Consider the following 16,235-nt stretch of genomic DNA (forward strand, 5'->3'; position numbering starts at 1 on the left):
TGCTGACCCCAGTGTTACTGAGCCATTGTCCTCTAAGAAAGCTACTCTGAGCTGGAGTGTCCTTCAGAAGATACTGAGCCCAGCTGCTCTAAATCAGAAGCAGATACCAAGCTCCCGATACTTTGCAACAGATGCTAATCCCTGGTACTTGAAAACCTATACTGCACATTGAAGGGGTCGATCTATCAATAAACCATATACTCTGTGGACATGTCTTCAATATCCATGTAAAGATGAAAATATGTCTCAATTTAAAAATAAGGGCGAGGGGTTTACATGCTGGATTTGCTAAGGCAGCTTTTTAAAATGTTTTAAGGAGTCTTTTCTAATTCTAAGAATGTTTTTTATCTTTAGCTTAGTCTGAGGTACTTTGGAGATCTCTTCCAGACAAGTATTGGGCCCAGATTAATTTGTCTGGCATCTCCTTGTGATCTAGCTATTGAATGGCTTCTTGGCCTAGCACATAAAGAATTCTACCAAAAAATATTCATCCAAATCTGAAGTTTTTAATGGCCAAATCCTTCCAAATGATCATTGTATACTTTATGATTATTTCGTCAGCTGAGCTGGCAAAATAACTATTCAGAACGGCGTCTGCCCCCCCCCCCCCATCCGTCAACATGGGGGTACGTTTTGTAAGACCTAGCCACTTAAAATCTGGCCATGAGGAAGAACAACCAAGGAAATGTCTCTGACAGAAAATTTAGCACGGTGCGACTTAAATTCTTCGGTCATTGTTTGCGTATCGCATGTGACTATGCAGTGGCCCAGACAAGTCCACTTCTAATACCTGGTTGGCTGCATTGTCTAGGTAGGACCAGCATATTTACTGAAATAACTTCTTAGTGAATCCATGTCTGTGGTTCAGAAATGTATGACTGCATACCTACTTCATTATAAATACATGTATGCACCTCCCAGGAATTGCCAAGTGTTAAGTAGTAGATTTAGTGTTAAACAATTCAATGGGGGAAAAAACTACCGATAGGAATACCAGATGAGGTCATCACTGGCGTAATGGTCCAAGATCAGGGAAGTCCCTGGACAGACATTAGCCTCGCATAAATGTCCCAGAATACCAATATCACGTCTGGAAATCTGCATCTTTTATTAGTTGGATGTAAAGAGAGGCTGTTTGCCTTTTTGATTTGTTTCCGCATCAGATGACATCAAATCGGATAAATTTGTAAACCTGGGAATCTTAAAGGGAACCTATAGCAAGTACAGGTTTAAAAATGGGGAGTTTTGGATGGCCCGGTAAAAACCTAAGGCGGTAAAGTATTCTCATTTATAACTCTGACCTGTTTCGAGGACACCATACAGTGGTGCAATCCTCAACTTTATTTCTCCGAATAGTTTAATCATTTAGCATGTATTGTATCGAACAATCAAGTCAAACCATCAACCAAGATCCCAGCTAGTGTCAAACATTCGGTAGTATTTGTTAGATAACTTTTCCTTCATAGCGCTATAAATTAAATGTATGTTATTTTATCTGAGTCGTGGCAGGAACTCAGTTAAAGCCAGTTGTATTGCACTGCTTTTGCTGACACCTGATATCCATAAAAAGAAATTTGCCCAAATTGATATCAGCTTAAAAAATTGTAGCAGATCTAACTTTCTCTCAGTCGAACGAGAACTTACAAAAGAAGTCTACTCAGTTGAGTACAGAAAGAAAATGTCCACCCTGCCTTAGCAGATTAATACCAGCATTACATCTCCCTGGTCATTGTTCTAGGAGCATGTACATGTATATGAATATCTTATAAATGTTTTATAGGTGTCGGTACCAGTATATAAAAACTTGTTGAGGCTCTGCCACCTTTAAATCAATTTCTTGTATATAGAAAATGTCATTTTCACAGCTCCCTGAATCCAATTGGCAGAAAAGAACAACTTCTGCCATCAATCTATCAAGGAATGCATCTTGGACTGTTGGTGCGGTCTGGTGTTAACCCTTTGACCCCCTGGCCGAAGTGTCAGAGGCTAGCAAAATACGGGCAGCCGATTTCTCGGCCCCCACGTATATAGTTTATTTATATCAGGTCACATGGCAATAACAGATTTTATTTTTTGACGAATTTTGGCCCAGGTGGCCAGTATCCACTGCCAGAGAATCCAGGGGGCCAGCGGCCAGCGGCTATTGCTGATGAGTTTGCTCAGGTTGTAGCACTGGTTGTTCAACTTACCTGAGGTCTACTGCAAGTTTTCAGATTAGACTGAGTTAAAGTGTAAAGTCAGATTATAACATATACCGTTGTTGATATCTATAATCCCAAAACGTAAATTTTTCAGGCACATGACAGATTTTGAGGAAGTGACGTTAGAATTTAGTGATGATGAGCCAACACCATATGAAACCGTGAAGGTGCCTGATAAGGAGACAACCTATGGCACTAACCGGTGCTGCTGCAGTTGCCATGGGACTTCTGGTGCTATGAGGAGGAAAACACATTGTAGGAAATGTGCTCTTGCAGTAAGTGGGCAGTGTGGCTTTGTAAAATCTCCTAAATAATAGTAGGTTTTGGAGTTACCTTCGTAGACAAGGAGGAGTTTTGCTTATAAAGATTACTCGGGGGCTGCCTCTTGCATTTATCCAGAGTGTGCTTGCCAAGTTTATGTATTTGTATAATCTTTGGTGAGAAAGGTTTAGACTTCTCAATCTCAGAAGATGACAGTTTTAGTGCAAGAATGCAAGTCTAGTAACAGTTGTCTAATAATTTATCGGAAATGTGTTCCAACATAAAGCAGATGGTCAAATAGACACTGTCCTGGTGCATAAGATGCTCAGTCCACGAGGCATTGATCTTTTTGAGCTGGAAATTTATGGTCATTCCCTGGCGTTGGTTAGACGTGTACTTCAAATGCTTCCAGGATCTGTATGAAAGGTGCTTTTTTCGGACCTGAAGGGGAACTACAGGCTGGAGCTATGGGGTCAAGTTGATGGTCTCCATGTGACTAATTTGCACAGTAGAGGACTGGGCACGTTTTATTTAGCGATAAATATATCCCTGATGCAAGCTAGAACTCTTGATATACTGCAATATAAGAGAGACCCCTATTCGCAATGTCGGATAACTAATAATGTTGCCTGCCTTGCTGCTGCGTATAGAGTCCTGTTAAGCTTCATAAGCCCTTCGGCTTTGTAACCCAGCATACTTTGGTATAAAAAGCATGGTTTAACCCTTAAAGGGCCAACTGCGACGATCGTCGAATCTTGGCCAAGACGCCAACTTCGACGATCATCGAATTTTCACCATGCCATTTTGTGTCATTCAAACTTACCTATGGAACACTTTTGCATGTTACTCCATTTGGGCTCAAACACAAGAGTATCCCTTTAATTTTCTAAAGGGAGAACTGAGTTAACAGCTCGGCCGCCAGGCGGCGCCCTGACCGATCCCGCGAGATCGCGCCGATCTCATGCCGCCATATTCAGTCTTTACTCTTGTGCTTCTACGAAGCACATCGTTTTTTCAAAGCTGCCGTGAATTCGATTTAAAACCAAATTCAACCAGCCAAGTCTAGACGATTTTTGGGTTCATTCACCTACGGAGTAGACCGCCAAACTAATCTTGGCATTAGTATTGTCCAGTCTATTTAATTATAGACATTTTCTTAGCTAGCTTAGTCGACCCGGCTCCATTATTTTGATCTTGGTAGGGTAGAGTTAAGTAGGCTATTCTCCGCTCTATTGTAATGAACAAGACTCAGATCCATTGCAATAGTGTTTAATTCAAGTAGGCATGTTTTCCTTTCCATTAATTATTGCGTCCTTTCTGGCCTACTTGGGGTTCCCAGTGTTTTTATTGTCATTGGTACCATTTTTTATATGGCGTACCCCTCCGACGGCATCCTTTGTCTCACCACAAAGGAATGCGTCTGGTGGCGGGAAACGGGCCGCGAAGACGCCTAAACCCTCTTCCGGTTCCGTTTCCGGGCATATAACCCGGAGGTCTAGCAAACCTCCCGCCACCACCCCTTCCGTCAGCCGAGTTCCGGTTCCGGCCGCGGCTGCGAAGGATGCGGGATCTGACATTATTAATGTCTGTGGTCCCAAGGGAGACTTACATCCAATAAGTCTCCAAGGGTTTAATATACCCCGGACCTCAGGGAACCTTCCGGTTCCCCTGTCGTCCGCTCCCCCGAGTACAAGCCCTTTGTACCCGCGGGAGCACCCTGCTTCCGGTCCGCCGATTGCAGTTCCGGTTACTGACGCGGGTTCCCGTTTTTCAGTAACCGAAGACTCTACTGGGGGTTTTTCTCAGTCTTTACTGCGAAATAACCCCAGTCCTCACGGACACAGTAGAGTAGGGCCGGACCTTATAACGCCACCTCCGAAACGCCATGCGTCTTCGGTAACAGCGTTTCCGCCCTCCGTACCTCCTTCTAAAAGGGCTTCCGGTAGCTCCATACCGGCGAAGGAGTTACGGGCATTTCCGGTTTCGGACTTCGTCCTACCGGAAATGCAGGCACCTTCCTACGTTGGCCAACCTCTTGGGTGGAACCAACCGGAAGTGCCACCCCCTCCTCGTAGCAGAGGCGTCGTTCCCATGGAACGAGCTACGCAGAGAGGACATCTGAACTCTGGTTCAGAATATGGGCAACTTCCGCTTCCGGAAGACCCATTCGCCCGCACATACGGCTTCCAGGGTTCGCTTATGCGCTCACCCTCGCCTCAACCGCCCGTCGTTGAGAGAAGCCGCACGTCGGGTCCGGAACCCGAGTCGGGACAGCAACTGTCCCAGCTCATCCAGATGGTAGCAGGTCTTTCTGATAGACTCAGCCATCTGGAGCAGGGTTCCGGTTCCTCTGGTGCGCCTGGTCCCATCGGATACCCACCATCCGACTCCTCTATTTTAGAGGAATTTTCTGAGAACGAGAGTTCTCAGCCAGGCTACCGCTCCCCCAATCAGGAGGAGCTGTCACCAGAGGAGGCCAGTATCCTGTCGGATATGAGGACACTCAGATCCTTGATCAGAGCGTACCTCCCGCAGGATCTGTGCCCTACCCCGCCGGAACTGCCAGCCTTGTCAACACCGACCTTTTCACTCTGGGGACAGGAAGTGGATCCCAATCCACAGGTTTCTCAAGGCTCCACTCGGGCACTTGAATTCCTTCCTCCCTCCCCGTCGGTGTTAGCAGTCTCTGAACTTTTGGAGCGTACAATCAGAGACTCACAAGGCGCCCACCAACGTACTTCCATCCCTGTCCTTCCGGCAGTCGGACCGGAAGCTTGGTGTAAACCGGGGAAGTTGTTCACGGCACAACTTCCTCCCGTTAGGCAGTACCGCGCTGACTATTATCGAGTCAGCTCGGCCGGCTGTCCAGCTGCAGCATCGACTTCCATATTAAAGGACGATGTACAGCTGGACCAACTCGTGCCTAGGGTGACCTCCTCCTCGGCTTACCGAGACCTTAGAGCACAAGAGGGTCTGGCCAAAAACACGTTAGCGGTGCTCTCCTACGCAGAGCACACTAACCTGGCCCTAGCCAGATCCCTAAAAGATAATGAGTCACTATCTGATGACACAAAATCGCTTGTGACATCCTTGTCACATTCGATTAGGCACGCTATTGCGCTGTCCGCCAAGACCGCAACAAATAGCGTCCTACTCCGTAGAGACGCCGCACTGGGCTCTCTCAATGTCATCAGATCCCTCCAGCTGGAAGGGGCCTTAAGAACCGCTCCTATGGACAATTCTTTCCTGTTCGCAGATTCTGTACAAGAGGCGGCTCAAGCACAGAAAGATTGGGACAAATTATATGACCCCACTGCGACACAGAGGGCCAAGACCTCTCTACCTAACGCTAGAAAGATAGAGAGGCCCCAGCAGGCATCGGGTTCAATCCCGTACGCCAGGCAGGTCCTGCCTAGGCCTACCCGGCCTAGTCAGCCTGCTCCTGCTGGATCCTTCCGACGGGAAGCGGAGGGTCGCCGGACTGGAAAGAGGAAAAATACTTCCTCTAACCAGGGTGGATCCGGTCCGACTAAGCACTCCTTTCGCCCAAGGGGTGCTGGCCGGAAGAGGTGACTCCCCCCTCCTTTCTCCTCCCGGACGCAAAAAGGAGCCGACTCCGGTAGTCGGGGGCCGTCTGCAAAAATTTGCAGACATTTGGGACGATTGGTGCCCAAAGGGGTCCCCAGTCCCAAACATGTTGAGGTACGGAGTGAAACTAGATTTCAACCGTACCCCCCCCCCCCCCCCCCCCCGACTACCATATATCCAACCCCAGTTCAGCCACCGAAGGACCCAGTCAAGGCCTCTGCCCTCCAAGCAGAGGTCGCGACATTACTGGAGAAGCATGCTATCCAGGTCCTTCAAGATCCATGCTCCCCCGGCTTTTACAGCCACGTTTTCTTGGTTCCCAAGAAAGCAGGGACATGGAGGCTGATCATAGACCTTTCCAGGTTAAACACCTTCTTGAATGTTCCTCATTTCAAGATGGAAACCACCAGGTCTATAGCAACGGCGATACAGCCCAACGATTGGGCGGTATCGATGGATTTAATGGATGCGTACTTACATGTACCGATCCATCCAGACTATCAACACTTCCTTCGATTCCATTACGAAGGAAAGACGTATCAATTCAGGGCCCTGCCGTTCGGTCTGGCATCGGCACCCCTAATTTTTACGATGATAGTCACAGCCTTCGTCGCTCCCTTTCACGTGATGGGGTTCAAGCTCCATCACTACCTAGACGATTGGCTACTCCGTTGCAAATCGCGGGAACTACTACTGCAACAACTTCAGGTTCTAAAGCAAAAAGTAGTTTCCGCAGGTTGGATTATCAACGAAACAAAGTCAGAATTCATACCATCCCAAGACTTCGTTTACATTGGAGTTCGGTTCCTTACGGCCATAGGGAAAATGCTGCCCCCCCTAGACAGGATAAAGAAAATTCTTCATCTCGTCGCAGAATTCAGAGGAAGGACTCAAGCTCCCGCAAGGCGATGCTTGAGCCTTTTGGGACTTCTGAATTCGGCAGCAGACCAAATCCCCCTTGGCCGTCTATATATGCATCCCATCCAGATGTTTCTAATGTCTCTATGGAAACCCCACAGGGACCCATTAGACAAGTTGGTATTGATACCTCAATACCTACTCAAGAACGTCTGGAACTTCTGGGAGTCGGAGACTCGTCTCCAAAGCGGTGTAGATCTTGCTCCACCGCCCCCAGAAGTGTCCCTGTTCACAGATGCTTCCCTACTAGGGTGGGGAGCACATCTGAACAACGGGGACATGTCCATAAGAGGTCTATGGACAAGGGAGGAGACCATTCTTCCAATAAATATATTGGAAATGAAGGCTGTCCTTCTTGCCGTGAGGGCTCTTTCCCTTCGCCTGAAGAATCGGAGAGTAACCCTGTTCTCCGACAATTCTACAGTAGTAGCATATGTCAGGAGACAGGGAGGCACAAAGTCCGGCATTCTTTGCCAGCTAACTTGGGAGCTTTACCATCTTTGTGCCGACCTTGGAGTATCGATATGTGCCAGACACATACCGGGCAATCGCAACATCCTTGCCGACGCCCTGTCCCGTCAGAACAAGCTAGTTCAGACAGAGTGGACACTCCATCAGGAGATTGTAGACGACCTTTGTCGCCTTTGGCAATCTCCGAAGGTAGATCTGTTCGCCACCAGGCTGAACAATCGCCTTCCCATCTATTACTCTCCACTTCCGGACGAAGAGGCCCTGGAAGTCGACAGCCTTACAGCCTCTTGGGTCGGGCTGAACGCATATGCGTTTCCACCCCTCCCTCTCATCCAACCAGTCCTGAACAAGATCTTGACCAGCCATCCGGTGAGAATAACTCTCATCGCACCTTGCTGGCCAAATCAGGCCTGGTTCCCAGCCTTGCTGGAGCTCCTGATAGATCACCCCAGGAGTCTTCCTACTTGGAAGCACCTCCTGTGGCACCCCCTGGGGAGATGCTACCACCAGAACCCTGGATTTTTCAAGTTTCACGCCTGGAACTTATCCAGTTGCATCTCCACCAGAGAGGCTTTTCGGACATCGCTGTCAAGCGCATGTCCGCACCTCAAAGGGGGTCTACCCTTGATGTGTATCAAGGAAAGTGGTCTACCTTCACTTCCTGGTGCAGGGAGAACGGAGTTAATCCGATCTCTCCCTCTATATACAGATTAGTTGATTTCCTTATTGAATTATTCACGGAAAGACAACTATCTGTCACGGCTATAAAAGGGTACAAGTCCGCCATCGCTTCTACCCTCCGTGTTTTAAGCACCTGGGATCTTCGTTGGGAGGACCAAATAACCCCTCTTTTCAGAGGAATGTTATTAGAGCGTCCTAGACCGGTTCACAACACGCCTAAATGGGACCTTTCTGTTGTCCTTAAGGTGCTCATGAGGCATCCTTTTGAACCCATGTCTATTTCATCCATGAAATATCTGACACTCAAAACGGTCTTTCTAGTAGCCTTGGCTACCGCCCAACGGAGATCAGAGCTCCATGCACTTTCTTTTAAGAAGCTGGCTTTTAGAGAGGGAGGGGAGGTTATCCTGGCTTTTATACCAGGATTTCTGGCGAAGAACCAGGGACCGGCCGCCTCTCGGCCCCCGGTTACTATTCCCTCTCTGTCAGGAACGATCTCTTATGATCTTCCTGACAGAACTTTATGTCCCGTCAGGGCCCTAAAGTTCTACATAAATAGGACAAAACCTCCCGGTATCCGCCAGGGGAGAGAGCGTTTGTTTTTGTCCTATAAGGAGGGAAATAAACGAGAGATAGCGGCCGCCACTATTTCAAGGTGGATTGTGGAGACTATTCGTCTTTCCTACAACACCTTGAAGACTTCCTCTGATCTTCGTGCGCTAGCTAACATCTCAGCGCACGAAGTTAGAGCACTAGCCACCTCCTGGGCTAACTACCGAGGAGTTGCTCTTCAAGAAGTCGTTTCCGCTGCATGTTGGAGTAATCACTCCACATTCTCTCGTTTCTACCTACGAGACGTTTCTTCCCTCGTAGATGGCATGCACACAATCGGCCCGATTGTGTCTGCGGGGCATGTTGTTTGATCCTGGCTAGATCAAAAAAGGGGGGGGAAGCCCGATTGAAGAGTCAAACGCGCATCTTGCGCCAATCTTGATATGCCCTATCTTCAACATCCAGGCAACCCCTAGTAGACTAGAAAGGACGCAATTTCTTATTGTTGTTTAGCAATAACTCATTCTACACCCTTCAACATGCCTTACTTGCTCTAAGCTCTGTTGCCGGAAAGAAGATGGTTTTATTACGCAATTCTAGCGCTTTCCGGAGAATGGGTCTATTACTCTCTATAATATGATTGTAATACCGAGATCAAAATACCGGTCCTCCGGTTCTCCCCATTTCTTTCCCCTGGCGGTCCTCCTTAGCTAATATGCCGGTGGTGCCTCCTGGATGGAACAACAGCTCAGCCTTAGGTAAGTCCTCGTTTCCCACCTCCAATAGGTTGCTGGGATTCGATGCAAAAGTGTTCCATAGGTAAGTTTGAATGACACAAAATGCCCATTTCCTTACAAGAAATGGCCATTTTGTTAGTTCATATTTACCTATGGAACACGGCCCTCCCGCTGTCCCCACAAACGGGACATACTCTTTATTAACGCTCAAGAGTAAAGACTAAATATGGCGGCATGAGATCGGCGCGATCTCGCGGGATCGGTCAGGGCGCCGCCTGGCGGCCGAGCTGTTAACTCAGTTCTCCCTTTAGAAAATTAAAGGGATACTCTTGTGTTTGAGCCCAAATGGAGTAACATGCAAAAGTGTTCCATAGGTAAGTATGAACTAACAAAATGGCCATTTCTTGTAAGGAAATGGGCAGTTTAGTTCAATATTCTAACACCATATAGCAACACTATCACAAACTGACAATCTCAGCGTGTTGTTTGCGTGTGGGACCGCTATTACACAGTATAGTTGCTATACAATGGTGCAGAACTTTTTGGTGGGTTTTGAGATCGAAATTTCTGATTGTCTTAGAGAAAATTACCATTATTAATTTGGCGGTGGGGAGACGGCGGTATTATTATCTTGGCCTTTTAAGGGTTCAATGAAAGCTAATGAAGTACTGTTGTTATTTGCAGATCATTGACGGTCAGTTGTGCCTGATGACAAAGAACCGTGGACAGGGTGGTGCTACGACAGTGGTGTTCCATAAACACCCAGGGCAGGACCACGATGATGATAGCAGACAGTCGGGCCTATCAAGGCGGGCCAGTCTAGATTCCATCGGGCCTGGGCTCAGCGATATTGAAAACATGGAGGACGGTGCACCCGAACCACACAGGAGAAAGGTGAGCTGGATATAATAGATATGATAATTTTTCTGAGTCTGTCACCATTAGTTGAATATTTGGTTGCTTCTCACCAAATTGGAGAAAATATTTTGATAAGTTAGTTGAATGCGCGCAAGATGGATCAAATGTGTACAGCCTGTGTTTGTAAGTTGTTGCTTGGAATTCTTATTTGTTCACTTTTCAAACAAACATCAAAATGTTTTTTCTTCTTGCTAAGTGGTCTGAAGAATAATGAAATCTCACCAAGTGGCCTTGAATCGAGACTTTAGATGGATGTTTATGCCAGATTCATACTGGAGTTAACCTGTTCAGTCTTATTTCCCTGCAAGGACTGCTCTAGTTAAAGCATTTGAGCTGCCCATTCATGGTAGTGGGTGGGAGTTGGGGGGGGGGGGGGAATGTTAAGCGCTCTGACTAATCTACGTCACTGGTCGATCAGAGATGATACTCATTGTCATAATAAGCATTTTTCAAAAATTTGAAATAAATTTGTTTTAAAAAAACAGGAAATAATTCTGTACTTTGATGTAAAATCTTCTTAAAAACCAGTTATCTAAATTTCAGAGGGCACATAGAAATCATAAGGTGCTTGCTGAGCTCACTGATTCGTCTGACCAAGCGTCCAATGATGCTGTCGAACCTGGCTACTTCGGTCTAGATAATCTACCCAGGAATAATGTCAGCGGTAGCCTAGATGAAGAAGATGATGATGATGATGTTGATGTTGATGATCTGGATGACGATGACGATGATGATGAGGATGATCTAGCTGATGATGAGGATGATAACAATGATGATAAAGAGGACTTAGATGAGGATGATGATGTTGCGGATGATTTAGACGATATTGATGATAGTGATGATAACATGGATGTTAATGTTGACAGTGATGATGATGATGAGGATGATGACTTTGATCCGTCTGCTTATATCGAGGAGGAGGAAAATGAAGAAAATCAATCAAGTGAGGCAGTAGAATCTCCTGAGAATTCGAGAATTGAATCTGTACCGGTACAGATCAAGGATGAAAATAGAAGGGCATCAAATGATGCAAATTTTAATGGTGCTAGTAGACCTCTTGAATTAGGAGTTGACAACTTTCCAGAAGATTCTGGGAAGGTTGGTAGGCGAATTAATTCAAAAAGTGAGATGATCATTGATGAGACTGATGGGTTAAGTGATGTGGTGTTTGAGCCAGAAGGCATCAATCAGCCCAAGGAAAGTGTTCAACCGGATGGTGCTGGTAATTCGAAGGGAGAAGAACGTTCAATATCGTCTGGATCTGATGTGGCTGGTGATGGAAATAGGCACACTAGGCATACTTTTAGGAATGAGGCCATCGGCTCTACTTGGACAAGGTGAGTAAACTACTGAGCAGTTTTTGGTGTGCCCCCGCCTCTCTAAGAATCAAGGGTCATGAGGAAGGACCCTGTCTTCCAATTGTGCATATAACCATTGTTGTCTAGTCAGTAACACACTTCTACATAGAACTCAAATCAGTCATGAATGACTTGAGCGCTTTACTTTTGGTCAGCAATCTCTCTTGTAAAGTCTGATATTTGATTTAAAGTGTATTTCCTACGACAAGTACACTGCCCTTCCCTCGTCTCAGTATCAAGGCATCATCAAGTCATACGCAAGTCGCTGATGGAACCCTATTGTCCACATGTTCAGCAGGCCTAATCTAGCTTACTGATCTGCGCGAGACTTATGAATAGGAAATGAAACGGTTCATTTTCACCCGCCCGAGAAAATGTAAAAAGTAGTTTGAATCGTTTGTGTGAAATCCCCTTTAAGCCATATTAGCAATGTAGCGATGTGCTTTGCCATTGAGGGCTTTTAACTCCAGATGGACAAAACTATTTGCTAGCCGGGAGTCCTAGTGCATGAGTGCAATGCATTAGTACTACATGTACAGGTACAAATGACCCCCTATTGGGCTCTACCCTTTCACTGGTTCCCTGGGAATGGATTTTAGCTGTTTGAATTGAATCGTGTTTCTAACAGGGAGCTGAAGCTCCAACAGAGTCGGCCTGCTACTGTGAATTTGTACCAATGAAACTTGTGTTGTGTTGTTGCAGGGACGAGGACACATTGATACTTGAGACTTGTAAACACAGGGGACCAACAATACGATCATTCCGACTTGTATCCAATAAACTGAAGAACAGAACAACTGAGCAGGTGAGTGAGAAGGGTTTCACCCCTCGGCCACCGGCATGGCGGAGGGGTTTGTTGTCCTCTTTGACATCTGTCTGTCCTTCCATCAAAATGACGTTAATGCTCTAACTTAAGTGTGCTTGAAGGTTTTTTGGATATGAGGTTAATGCATAGCAAGTATATCGACAGACCCTGTTTGCTATTGAAAAAAATGCCAGACCCAATCACGGTTTGACCACAAGGGGTATTTTGTTGAAAACAGAAAAATTGTAATTGCTGTGTATTTTCATGTTGGATTGCTATCTGGTAGACACAACTTCAGCGTATCTTCTTCAAAATGCACTCTATTTCAAAATGCACTCTATATCAAAATGCACTCTATATCAAAATGCACTCTATATCAAAATGCACTTTATCAACGGGTGGGTGATAAGTTTGAGAGCAGGTTATAACCCACTCTCCAATTTATCACCCACCTCAACCTGTGTCTTGAGCACGGAATGTCTAGAGCTGCTATGCACAATATTTTCTTTTTGAAAAGTAGTTACAAAATCAATTTACCAATGAGTTGTCAGCATATACATGTAATTTAGGAACACTCTTGCCATAAAATCGGCCTTTGGATTTTGAAGTTTGGCACTCGAAGCATTTTGATAACTTCTCCCTATGAAGGCCCATCCCTGACTTGGAAGGGGACACAGCTCTTGATTGGATTATTTCCCTTAAAATTGTGAAAAAGCTGCTTGTGTCATCATGAATTGGCATTATGTCATCATCTTCTACTGATCATAGTGCTGATTCAAAGTTTTACAGGGGTATATGGTATTCATAACATTCTGTCCACCTTTTGGTAATAAAGTTCCTCATGGCCTCTAAAATTGAAACTGGACCGATTTATTGACATGGCTTCCTTGTTATTTCAGATATCCGAACGATTCAATCAACTCCTTGATAAAGGGTCATCAGAAGTTGGCAAGCGATAGTTTGATCAAACTATAGATGGACACACTGTTTTACCAAGGTGATGTTCTCCAGTTGTGACCCACCACGGCAAAATGAGTCGCATGAGTCGAGTTGATATGCTCAGATTTCACAAAAGGCAGACAATAGTGAAATGAACAACCAGTCCGTCACAACCTGTCAAGCTCAGAGCGACATGCGGCTCATTTTGCCATGGCGGGTCACAGTTGGTGCTGACTGTGGACATAAATTGTGCAAAATGATGAAAAGATGTTTGCGTCATAACCCTTTCCAAGTTCTCAAAAGGAGTATATGGTATTCTTAGCCTTCTGTCCATGAGATTGACATGGGCTGGAGATTTACTGTGTATTGGACCGGTAGCTGCTGCCACCTTTTGGTAATAAAGTTCCTCATGGCCTCCAGGCATGCTAGCAAGATACAAAATGGCTTCACTCAAAGTATTAAATCAAAAATTGATACTTTAAAAGAAATTTTGTCAAGCTAAATGTACGCTTCCAGTTGGTTCTATAATAAGCTAGTTCTTAGAATCGGCATATGTCCTTTTAATGAAGACTTTATTCGGTGAAGTTTGAGCATTTTAGCATGTTGTCCCCAAGTAGCAAAAACTATGTCGCAAATTTCACAGCTTACAATTTTGAATCAGAATTTAACATAATCAGCTTTATTTAAAACATTTGAAATTTGATGTTTAGGAGGAAACCTATCAAAAAGAATAAGGAGGCCAGGCCATCAGTCTGTTAACTTTGTAATCCTGATAAATTACATGATTTTTGGTCCAAAGGACTATTAAAGCACTTGTACATGTACATGTACATGTACACAGAGGCATCACCGTTAGGCAATAGCGGCCCTTTCGTAACCGCTGATGTTACTGACTTGAAATCTTGTACATATGTACCCTAGGTCAAATGACCTCAGAGACTAAATCTCATTTCATGGATTGGCCACCAGGGGGCCAAAACCCCAAACACAAAAAGTGCTATTTCTCCTGAACTAAAGGCTGGATCATTTCCAAATATTTATGTTGTACTAAATATTACACTATGTTTTTAGCTCACCTGACAGGTGGGCTTACACGATACCGTGGCGTCCGTCCACATCTTGTAGTGCAGTGCTGTTAAATTTACGTGATGTCATTTTATCACCTGTGGCCACTTATTTGCTGTCCAGTAGTATGCAGCCTGGCCCGACGAAGCCACCAGTTGTGGTCTGCTCCTTCATCAAAAAGGTCTTGTGTACATCATATAGTGTTATCATTTAGGTTCAGTTCAATTTGTGTTCAGGTTTTTGCTCTGGTTACATCTAAGTGTTCAAGTCTCTTCTGAACTTGTCTGGCTAGGGTCTGGAAATGGTTTAGTTTGGTGAGGTAGACATTTGCAAGTTACAGGGTCAGTAAGAAATTGTGGCATTAAATGCATGTTTTTGATTAATTTCCAATTTTGTAAAAATTATTTATGAAAAGGACACAATTTTAGAAGTTGTGCCTGTCTTAAAATATTTAGTACCGGTACTTTGTGAATAAAAATAATGAAATTTGATAATGAGATGTTTTCTTCATTTTCTTGGTGGTGGTGTGTTTGATGCTACAGATAATAAGTCTCGTCCTTCCCTATGTTTGGCGGGGACAGGGAAATTCAGTGGTATAAAAACAAAGTGGAAGAAATATCTTGCATTGAAATTTGAATTGAAGGAATTGTCTTGCATGAGAGTCTGCTCGAGGAATCAAACTTTGGGGTCTTTTGGCATCATAATCAATCGAGACGACATTTTGTAATGGTATCACTTGAGAGAATCTCTTGCATTGGAATTGGTTAAGGACACATCTTGCATTGGAATTGGCTGAGGACATATCTTACATTGGTGTCTTTTCGATTGGTGGTTGAGGGGACATGTTGCATTGGAATTGGTTGAGGACACATCTTGCATTGGAATTGGTTGAGGACACATGTTGCATTGGAATTGGCTGAGGACACATCCTGCATTGGAATTGGCTGAGGACATATCTTTCATTGGTGTCTTTTCGATTGGTGGTTGAGGGGACATGTTGCATTGGAATTGGTTGAGGACACATCTTGCATTGGAATTGGTTGAGGACACATGTTGCATTGGAATTGGCTGAGGACACATCTTGCATTGGAATTGGTTAAGGACACATCTTGCATTGGAATTGGCTGAGGACACATCTTACAATTGCGTCTTGTGATCGGTGGTTGAGAGCACATCTTTCATTGGAATTGGCTGAGGACACATACTTCATAGGAATTGGTCGAGGACACATCCTGCATTGGAATTAGCTGAGGACACATCTTACATTGGTGTCTTTTCGATTGGTGGTTGAGGGCACATGTTGCATTGGAATTGGCTGAGGACACATCTTGCATTGGAATTGGTTGAGGACAAATCCTGCATTGGGATTGGTTGAGGACAAATCCTGCATTGGGATTGGCTGAGAACACATGTTGCATTGGAATTGGTTAAGGACACATCTTACATTGGTGTCTTTTGGTATCAGAATCAGTTGAGACGATAGTCTAAGGGGCAAGTCAGTCAATGTAAGGGGTAAGAATCACCAACGAGTAGAACTGAGAATTATGTGATGACTCGTAAATTAGTAGCTACAGTAACTTCAACTTTGTTGGATGGAGTCTGTTGAAAGTGGTTTTAATTCTTTTCCTGGCTGCTAGATGTCAGTCAGCCTTATCTCTTTGAAGTCAAATTTTAAACTATAGTCTATATGAGGGGAGAAATAAAAGGAAAATCACTTGTGTTGGTAAAGACTTTAGCTCGG

The 16,235-nt window shown here is 44.9% G+C and overlaps 1 protein-coding gene across 1 annotated transcript in view; it reads left to right on the forward strand.

Annotated features, from left to right (window-relative positions):
• The window catches only part of LOC135482637 (GON-4-like protein), an 85,246-nt gene extending 70,280 nt beyond the window's left edge, over window positions 1-14,966 (forward strand). The window contains exons 24-28 of the mRNA XM_064762864.1: window positions 2,296-2,476; window positions 10,094-10,303; window positions 10,871-11,664; window positions 12,388-12,490; window positions 13,390-14,966. Of these exons, the coding sequence (XP_064618934.1) occupies window positions 2,296-2,476; window positions 10,094-10,303; window positions 10,871-11,664; window positions 12,388-12,490; window positions 13,390-13,449 (1,348 nt within the window). The 3' untranslated portion in view covers window positions 13,450-14,966. The remainder of the gene's footprint in view (window positions 1-2,295; window positions 2,477-10,093; window positions 10,304-10,870; window positions 11,665-12,387; window positions 12,491-13,389) is intronic.
• The last annotated feature ends 1,269 nt before the right edge of the window (window positions 14,967-16,235 follow it).

The sequence above is a fragment of the Lineus longissimus genome, chromosome 2 (assembly GCF_910592395.1).
Source record: "Lineus longissimus chromosome 2, tnLinLong1.2, whole genome shotgun sequence".
NCBI classification, from domain to species: Eukaryota; Metazoa; Nemertea; class Pilidiophora; order Heteronemertea; family Lineidae; genus Lineus; species Lineus longissimus.